The sequence below is a fragment of the Poeciliopsis prolifica genome, unplaced genomic scaffold (assembly GCF_027474105.1).
Source record: "Poeciliopsis prolifica strain line A6 unplaced genomic scaffold, Auburn_PproV2 SCAFFOLD028, whole genome shotgun sequence".
In the NCBI taxonomy this organism is placed as follows: domain Eukaryota; kingdom Metazoa; phylum Chordata; class Actinopteri; order Cyprinodontiformes; family Poeciliidae; genus Poeciliopsis; species Poeciliopsis prolifica.
The window spans coordinates 5,923,059-5,933,287 of NW_026562403.1; the positions used below are offsets into that span (position 1 = coordinate 5,923,059).

Sequence of the window (10,229 nt, forward strand, 5' to 3'; positions counted from 1 at the left end):
ATTCATGGGCAACATTCAGATTAATCAAAAAAATACACCGGGATTATTATTATTGTGATTATTGCGCCATTATTTCTCTAATCCTGAGGTTTCATCCAGTTAAGAAGAAACAAAAGAAGAAAGAAACAAAACAATCTACCAGATTATCAGGCCGTGGAGTGGAAGCAGGAAATGAGAATCAGATGGTGTGGGTGGACTGACGTGACACCTTCGCGTGTGACTGTGGGATTTCAATTATACAACATAATAATAAGTACCACTTCAAATTAAATCAAGACTCGCTCCGGTTTTTAATGTTTTGAATGAAATGAATGAATGAAATGTTTAGGTCCTCTAACAGTGAGGACTTACATATTACATATTTTCATAAAGTGAAACCTCAAATAAAATCACATAGCCTCCATGTTTGATTCCCCCCACTCTTGTGTGTATATTAGATTTAAGTTTAAACTCTGAAATTCTAATGCATAGACATGCCTTGATCTAAACCATGTTACTGTAGCGCTGCTTTATGCCTCTAAGCATTTTTCCTTACTTAATTTAGCTCCATCCTTTTTCCACCAGCTTCTCTGAAGAATATGACTCCCACAGCATGAGCCCTTTGCTGGACAGGGCTGCTTGGAGTGCAATAATTGTTCATTCCAAGAGTTGCAAACGCGTATTATTCCTGCTAATGTGATATTTAGTCATTTAGCCAGTTGGACAGAGTTTCTGGAAGAAGCAGCAGGACAATAACACTGGATACAAATTACACCAGCCAAAATGCTAAAGGTCACAGAGTGATTGAAGCACAGGTACAGGAGCAGAGAAACAGAGAGAACAGGCATCCACCGCAACTGAAGTCATCATTGCAATATTTTCACTGCAAAATCTTCTAATTCAATGCTCAAAATTTTTAGTTTGGTTATAAGTTAGGGTGAAATTCAGTTTTATTCTCTGCTGCTGTTCAGATGCATCTATACGTCCTCATTATTTTGTAACCTTTCTTTGATTAGCTTTTAATGCTTCTCCACAGTGGGTTGTGTTTCTTGCTCTTTCATTTCCAAACCAGACGTGTTTTTGATGTGTGCAAAACGTTGACTATGCTTATTGACCTTCGACTGACTTTTTACTGCCTGCAGAGTTTGGAGACAAAACAAGCAAAACTGTATTTCTCATGTACATGAAAAATATTGCTTACAAGTTTGTCTGACTGGAATATCTTGTTCAGTTTTTTTTTTTTTTGGGCGCTGGGTGGAGTTTCAACCGTGATGTTTTTGTTCACAGGTATGCAGGTGAAGGAAGCACAACGGCTGGTGGGACAACAGGGGGTGGACACGACAGGGACATATTGTCTGTCCTGCAGGCCAAACCTGCTCATTCAGATTTTTCCGCCCTTGTCTGAACTGTACGCAAATACTACAAAGCAGAATCCAATCCGGTGAGGCAGAGGCAGTAACATCCATGGACGAACAACCCCAAAGAAATGCATGATTCATTCAAGGAATGTGGCTGACGTTACGGTGGGTGAATGAAGTCACGCAAAGACAGCTTTTCATAAAGAGAACCGCTGACAGGTGGACGGTTCACCTGTTTTCACTCTTCATCCTTTACACTTTTTGACTCAAGTTTTTTTGATGCAGTTGTGTTAAGTTCTTGGATATTTTAAAAGTCCCTTTACTTCATTTTGAATCAAGGGTAATACATTTGTGCTTTTGATGTGCCTTTAAACTTAATAAAGAAATCCATCTTGTTTTTGAGTTTACACCCATTACAATTTAAAACTATTTCTTAGATTTAATTCTCTTTATTCTCTTTCTTAATGGTGAAATTCTTTCAAAGTGTTATGCTTGTCTACCTTCCATTTTGTAATTTACAAAAAATCTGCCAATGTACATATTTACAATCGAGGGGGAAAAAAGCATATATTTTTCCAATGACTATTTAATGATTTTGTCCAAATTCTAAAAATGATTCATTATCAGTGTGGCTGCCAGTTTTTTTTTACAGTTTTACAATTTGGATAAAACAAGTGGCACCAAATCTAAACTCTTTTCTCAACTTTTCTCCAAATAATGGAATAACAAAAGAGAGGTAATTATTAGAATTGCTGAGTAAGGAAATATTTTGGAAAATGTATGTGTTTGCTATGGAGAGAACTAAAACACAAATGATTAAAAAAAGTTAAATTGCTGAAATAGGAATTGATTTGTTGACGATTCTTAAGTTTTATTAATATTTTCCAGGTATGCTGCATTAATGCTGAGATTTATAAAACAAAAGAAAACCTTGAAGATAGACTATATTTCCATCACAATGCTTACTCAGTACAAATTTGTTAAACAAATAAATTGATTACGAGGGGAAAATGATTTAAACTCCTTTGACCCTCAGAAGTTACTTTAGAAAAATCTGCACTTTTCAGCTTTGAACACTAGATGGCAGTAGATACTTTGTGGCAGCCTGTTGAAATCTGACCCTTAGATCATCTGAATGCATGAAGCTTTTAATTTATCTCCACCAGCAGGCAGTAAAACATGCTTTAATCTAAACTCATCTCATGATGCGAGCCACAAACGGAAGCAACGTTTTAATTAAGATTGGACAAATTCAATAACAACGACTCTGTTGAGTGCCATAATGAAATGCTGGGCGATTACACGTCTCCTGAGACTCTCCAGGCTTCGTTCTGGTTCAGTCAGCAGGTTTCTGGCTGCTGACAGGGGTCAGATGTCATTCACTCAAAGGATCCTCATTAATTTGTCTAATATTAAGATACTGAAGCCCAAATCAAACCGTAGTGCATCAAATCATTGCTCTCTTTCTATTTACATGTATTTTTTGAGAGCCCAACTTTACTAAATCCCAGCAATAATAACTGATCAAAAGACCCTTAAATAGTTTTAAGTCTACATATGTGTTTTCTCCTTATAAGTGTGCGTCATTGATAAGAAACCACACACTCACCCAGACTTATAGAAACACACATTTCTGCCCGTCCATGTTCAATTGGATCAAGATCTGTAATACAGAACAGTTAAAAGGATCCTGTCTTCATTATTCCATCTGCTGCTCCTCATCCTGATATCTGGTCCTGTGCTGAATCCTGGCCTAAGTGATGTTCTCTCAATGCGCCTTACAATCCTTCAACCTAAGAGCAAACTCACCGACAATAACAAATATTTATATATGTGTAATTTCAATTAAAACTACATTCAAAAAAGAACATTTTGATTTGTACAAGTGATACAGCAATCAGTTAAACACACAATTAAATGTGTAAACTACCAACTAAAATTAAATCCATTTTGAGTTACAGTTGCATCTAATTTTATCTCCTGTGTTAAAATCCATCAGATAGTAATTTAAACTATGAATGTTCAAAAAAGTTGAACAGCAGACCAATCACTTTGTGTGCAACAGCGTTAGCCTTTGATTATACCTTGCAACACTGAGACAATTAAATACAAATTTTATTGATTATCATGTTTTTATAATTATCCTGAGGACATAATATAAATCCAGAAAAATACTTCTATAGGTTTTGTTTCCAACATAAACAGAGCCTTCAACACAGTGTTCCCTGGTTCGGTTCCTGGACCCGGGGACATTCACTGTATGACGTCTCCTTCGCTCTTTGACCTCCTTCCTGTCAAGCTACTGTTGAATAAACCGCACATTTAGCACCTTTTTCTATGTTGACCTTCCTTGTAAAGTGCAGATTTTCTTTCTGGGGCTCGATCTCTCATCTGCAGGCATCAAAGCAATCCCAACATGCTGTGCAGCTTCAGTGGGCCGGTGCTGATAGGAGTTCTCCCTCCACTGCTGCAGAACAACAAAGTCAATGTTTTGATAATGTTTAGCCCTGATATCTCATCTATGCAGACGTTGTGGAAAGGTGTGTGGGACTGAGCTGCACCTGTTCTGTCAGGAGGAACAGACCTGAAGTCCAGCAAACTACTGTGAGAAGCTTGAGGAAGGAAACGCAAAATGTTTCACCTTACGTTTTTAGCAAATATAAATAATTTGGGCATTTCCCATAACCAAAAACAAGAGAAGTTTGATTTTATTTAATGTGGTGTGGAAAAAATCTGTGTCTCTTTATTTGGTGTATGGTGTGTTCAGAAGCAGACGTGCAGTATTTCATAACATAATTAAATTACTATGTTACCTCCAGTTGTCATAAAAACACTGTTTACATCAAGCATGACTTCAGAATTTAATGTCTTGAAATTGGCCTCTGTGTCTTTAAGAAATTCCTGCTCTTTTTGACGATCCTCCTTCATCATGGTTATTACAGAAACGCTTCTCCATTAAGCCTTTAACTACATTCTTTAACTATTGAGAAGTAGCTTGTATGATGATCTCAGAAAATGTGAAGTTCCACCATGTGTTTGCTAATTGCTGCTGCCGCTAGTCTGAAGGGGCTGAGCGAGGGAGTTGCATGAAAGAATCAAACTCCAGAAATAACACTATACCATGACATAAAGCTAAAATAAAAAATTCAATTTTACATAATACTGCCCTGTTAAGTGCCGCCTCTCATCATTTGACCGCTTACAGATTAGGCCACTGGGAACATTTGTCAATTTAACTGGCATGTCTGCCAATCTGGGAATCAGTATTTCTCCCCATAGTGAGACACAAAACAAATACTTTAAAAGAGAAGTTAATGTAACTCTGGTTGTCTAATTAGCATGTGGGAGCTAATTAGAGAGCTCAGCAGACCACAGACCCTACCGAGGAAGAGGTTTCAGAAGGTGATTGATGCAACGTCACCCTATTTGTGGGTGGAGGTCTGCCAAACGGATTTAAAATATTCTCACCCTTAACTCGATTCAGTCAGATCTGCTTTATTAAGCAAAGGCAAATGCAAGATAACATTCAAACACTAAATATGACAGAAGTCTTCAGAGGAACAATCTGAAGACTCAAAAAAGTTTTTGACTGAGATAAGTGGGACATTTTGTCCAGTGTTATTTGTGGATTAACTTTCCATTGAAACGTTGGTTACATTTTTCACACAAGAATGACTGACTCAGAGAAATTGAGATATTGAAAAAGGGTGTTGCTGCTTTCGTACCCAAATTAGATGTGAGATTTCTTGCATCATGAGGCTTTGGTGTTATTGCTGTTAAGTTTTCAACATGAATAGTGTTTTTCAGCTGATCAGTGTTTCTTCTTCTACATTTGTTTTTAAGAAAAACCTTTTCAATAATTAGTTTTGGGGAATGCACAAATAATAGCTAACAGATTCTCCTCTTGCTGTTCTGATCGATTTCCTGCTCGTCTCCTCGGCCGGTGCAGGTGGGTGGTCATTTCCTGGTAGGCTTCCTGTTGTGTTATTATTCTTCACTCTCAGATCATTGGATGGATGCAATAATTTTATTTGGAGGCATCAGAATAAAAGGGCTGAATGCACATCCATGCAACAATTTGCCGATTCTTGCATCTCTACTTTGCATTGGTCTCAATAAAACATACCGAGATATGTGTAGAGACAGTGGGAAGGGGAATGGCTCTTACAAAAATCTTCTCTGCAAGATAAAATGAATAAATTAACGTTCTTTTTGTTTCTTTTTTGAAAAAAGAAGACATTATCAGGTTTATGGATAAGATAGAATGTCCTTTACTAATCCCAGAATTGGGAAAATGTTGAGCAGCAGCAGCATGGCATACAGAAAACAGTTAATGTAAGTAAGAATGAAATATAAAATAAAACTCACATTTTTATGCAATAAAGTAATGTTAACCACCAATGTATTTACACAGAACAGTGGCACTGACATCATCATACAGAAGATCCAGTGTTTTATTGTCTTTGCTGGGCCTGTCGACTCGCCATGCTGGTGAACGTTTGGCAGCAGGAAAGTGTTCAGTGAAGAACGGTTGAAATCCCCAGCATTGACCATGAATGCATCTGGGTGGTTAGGAAGTAAAGTTGTGGTGGTGGAGCTCTAATTTAGGTATTTAAGATGTTTTAATTTGCATGTTTTAATGCAATTCTTTGTATATGTATCAGATTAAAACACCTGTGCCTTGGTGGTTTTGTTTTTCTTCCAATATCTGCTCCAGTTATTTTAACTTTGTTGATGACAAGAATTAATTGAGCCGGTTGATAATTCCCACTGAGAGCTCGGTGAATGTTTAGGAAGGGATACACCTGATCCCTCTGATCAGACTCAAACACACATTCAGCTATTTATAGACCGTATTTCAATGTACATCAAACACTTTCTGTAACAATCAACAGGTTTAAATTCAACATAATTCTGGTTGGATATTTTAACCTGTCTTTTTTTACAAAGCTGGTAGCAGTTTCAGTAAGGGTCTTTCCAGAAGCCTAATGTCATCCTGATGCATGTTTGGGATTATTTTAGTACTGGATCATTTAGTTTTGTCCAAACTCTCCATCACAGATGGAAGGAAGTAACATTTGGTGTCAATGATTGCTACCTGAAAACCAGATCAATAAAGAAAATAGCACACACTCTAATGTTCCTCTGTTGAAGGCTGGAATCGAAAAGATTCAGCCACATGCTCATCATCACACCTTGTTTCACACTTGGGTTTTGCTGTCACATGCATCTGCAGATAAAGATCATGAGCGCAAATGCATGTTTCTAACACACCACGAGAAATTCTCAGCTTATTTCACTTCATCTGTGTAGCTTCCCTCTGAATAAAACCGAAACATTGTTGAGGATGTAGAAGTCTGGACACAAACTATCTATATCACTTCTCTTCTTTGCGTACTACAGCTCTTAGTAGAAATGATGTCAAACCTTTCTGGTCTTATGATGAGGAAAGACTGACTGCAGTGAAACTCTCCTGTGGGTCGATAGGAATTTATATTTAACTGTTTCCAATCAAAAAACTCACTGTGTTGTTTGTGACGTAAAAGTAATATTTGATTACAAGGCTCTGTAAGCTGACCTCTAACCTGAAACACAAACTTCAATGTATTTCACTGGAATTTTACAAAGAGGCCAACAATGTGAAGAGCCGAACAGTGAATTTCTGTTCAGCTCCTCTGAGTCGAAGCTTGCGAGAAAAACTGCAGCTACAGCTGCAGAGCGTTTAGAGTGTCTCTGGACCAAGTTTGTAAAAATAGCTTAAGTTCAGCCAGATCACATGTAGAGCATCTTAGAAGATCAACTTTAAATTCTTTCCTCTGATTCTTAATTGGAAACAAGTCTAAACTTTGATTAAGCTGCCCAACTTTTGTGTTGAAGGAAAGCGTGCCTCTAATTATTCTCTGGGGCATACTCTCCTCTTTCGTAACGTAACCCTTCTTTAAGTCCGTCTGCTGTGTTCCTTCATGGTGCCGTTTGTTGTCAAACAAACCCCTCTGAGGTCTTCATAGAACAACTGCATTAGAAATGAGATTGATTGGATGGCAGTGGACGCCGTTTACTGATGAGGAGACTCCTGAAGACTGCTGGTTGTTCATACATGGGTGTGAAAGGAGCTGAATTTTCACCACACTTTACAAATATTGCTTTGTGAAAAACTGTTACATGAATTATTTTGGTCTAGGACATGAAATCCAAATAAAATGCATGAAAATTGGTGGATGTGACGTGCAATGACCCAAGAGATATGGATGCTTTTCCAGTGTGCTTTAGCATGTTGCTTTGGGGAAATGTTGGTTTGTAATCAAATTCAGCTTTTGTCATCTCAAACCTAGGGGATCGTTTGTTCTTCATATAAATGTTTCTTTTTAAGGAGATCCATTTCTCAGTCATGCTGCAATAAACCTCTTAGACTTGTTAGACATGTGGGACTCAGTGTTCATCGAGTCTCAACTCTGGTTTCTCAGAAGGGAAATTTTCAGAAATGCAGCCACTGCATTTCTGAAATTTTCAGAAATGCAGCCACTGAAAAATGGGTGTCTATTCTCTATTATATATAGTAACAGTGATGCTTTGAGGTATTTTCATTCAAAGTTTAGAATCTTTTATTTCAGTTTGGTCAATAGATTTGATTCAGCTGGAGTGTTGCAATCACCTGCAACATGACAGTGAATGAAATGCATCTTGCATGTAAGCAGATGGCTACGTACTGAAAAGAACATGTGCAACTTTCTAAATGATTACGGAATCTTTGAAAAAAAATATGAATTAAAAGTAAACAAAAAGAAGAACTTTGTGGCTTCCTGGAATACTCAAACCACACAACCAGCACTTTTTTTTTCTGCTTTGGGGTTTCCCTTTTAAGAAGGAGGACGGCCTTTCTGGGGCTCATTCTCTAGTCTGCAGGCATCAAAGCAACGCCAAAAGCCGACATGCTGTGCAACTTCAGTGGACCCGTGCTGATCAGAGTGCTCCCTCCACTGCTGGTCACAGAGTTCGTTCTGGGTCTCACTGGAAACGGTTTTGCTCTTTTCATCTTCTGCTTCCACTTGAGGCCCTGGAAAAGCAGCACGGTGCTACTCTTCAACCTGGCAGTGACTGACTTCATGCTCATCATGGCTCTGCCCCTCCGAGCCAGCTACTACCTGTCGGGAATCAGCTGGATTTTTGGTGAGAGTATCTGTAACATCTGCCTCTTCATGCTGGCGATGAACCGCAGCGGGAGCGCTTTCTTCCTGATGGCCATCGCCCTGGACAGGTACATGCGTGTGGTGCATCCCCACCATCCCATTAACTCCCTGAGCGTTGGCAAGGCCATGTTGGGCGCTCTGGTGCTGTGGTTGGTCCCCATTGCGATGACCGCACATGTCTTCTCCCTGCAACACATCAACACAACCTACTGCGAAAGCTTCATGATGGACACGGCCTCCAAAGGACACCTGTCCTGGCACAAGTTCACGTTTCTCTTCTCTTTCTATGGGCCTCTGCTGGTGATCCTCTTCTGCACCTTCCAAATCACCAGACACCTGAAGAGGAGACAGCTGACCAACCAGACCAAGTTCAAAAAGGCTCTGTACTTCATCATGGTGGTGGTGGTGCTCTTCATCGTCTGCTTCCTCCCCAGCAACATCACTCTGCTGGCCATATTGATCAAGGTGATCCCAGGATTCGTCTGTGACGACGTGGAGCAGCTCACCACCGCGTTCTACATCACCATCAGTTTGACTTATCTCAACAGTGCACTGGACCCGGTGGTCTACTACTTCTCCAGCCCGGCCTTCAAGAACATCTGCAGGAGAACGCTGAATCTGCCTCAGACAGACACTTGTGAGAGCGCGGAAAAGAAAACTCGTGAGACGGTGTCCCAGTCGCAGAGCCAGCTGTAATCTGCAAACTCAAGAGTTAACATCTGGTTAAACCGCAACTTCATGCGGTTTGAGCAAGATGATGCTGTTTTTACTTCCCTATAGTTGAAACTTTTCTTGCACAAGCATACCTCAGCATGTCTATGTCTGACCATGAAGGCATTTTTTATATCATTTCTTTTGTTATGCATTTTATGTGAAAGTTTTGCACTTCTTGTTCACTTTTCTGGTGAACATTGCTTTAATCATTGTTTTTTCTACTCATGACCTTATATGGAAACAAATGTTGTCAATGAACGGGTATTGAATGCAAACTAAGGAAATCTGATATTTCCGTGCATGTAAAGTTGTCATCAAATGTGTGAAATTTGTTGTCACATTTGTGACACCAAGTATCACAAAGATGACAACTTAAAGAACTACACTGAATAATTAGCACATTAGTACTATAAGCATTGCATTTTAATGTAATGCTTATGAGGCATTGCATTAAAAGCTTTGGCTTCATTAAAACAGTCTATTTCTTGAAGGGTTTTTGCAACCCAATACAGTGTTATGTGTCATCTTTAAGTTTGTTGAACCATAGCTTACTTTAAATACTTTGGTGGATGAATGTATTTCAGAATTTAGCTTGTCTTGTAGCAGTCATCAAATGTGCAATAAATAAAGCTTACTTGACAATTTTTAAATGATGAGCCACTTTGTGAACACAAATTCAAAAAAATCCTCGATATCAACTTTCAGAAAGACTTTAAATATGGTTGAGTCATTTCAAATCAAATTAACCTCAGGTTTCTCTTCACTTTGCTGATAGTTGCCAAGCAGGTGTCAATGTGAAAGCTTCACACTCTCCAATAAATATTAAAACTTTTCTAGCTTCATGCATTTCTACAGTAACGTTGTTTCTCAGTCACAAAATGACAAGCTGATAAGGAGCAACGGAGCTCGTCTTTAAAAATATCTTTCAACATTTGGTGAGAGATAAAATCACCAATTTTTAATTAGAGATTAACATTTTTTCAGTCAGTCT

At 38.7% G+C, this 10,229-nt stretch overlaps 1 protein-coding gene across 2 annotated transcripts; it reads left to right on the top strand.

Moving 5' to 3' along the window:
- The first annotated feature begins 8,151 nt into the window (after window positions 1–8,151).
- LOC129372091 (hydroxycarboxylic acid receptor 2-like) lies at window positions 8,152–9,835 on the top strand. 2 transcript variants are annotated; one of them, XM_055049118.1, is made up of 2 exons: window positions 8,152–8,989; window positions 9,073–9,835. In XM_055049118.1, the coding sequence occupies exons 1-2, from the start codon at window positions 8,267–8,269 to the stop codon at window positions 9,163–9,165; spliced, it is 816 nt and encodes a 271-aa protein (XP_054905093.1). In that variant the 5' UTR covers window positions 8,152–8,266; the 3' UTR covers window positions 9,166–9,835. The 2 variants fall into 2 exon arrangements, with proteins under 2 accessions (XP_054905093.1, XP_054905092.1); XM_055049117.1 differs by having other exon boundaries at window positions 8,152–9,835.
- Window positions 9,836–10,229: the final 394 nt, after the last annotated feature.

Coding starts and splice junctions, on each gene's coding strand:
- LOC129372091 (XM_055049117.1), top strand. CDS start 8,267: ATGCTGTGCAACTTCAGTGGACCCGTGCTGATCAGAGTGCTCCCTCCA.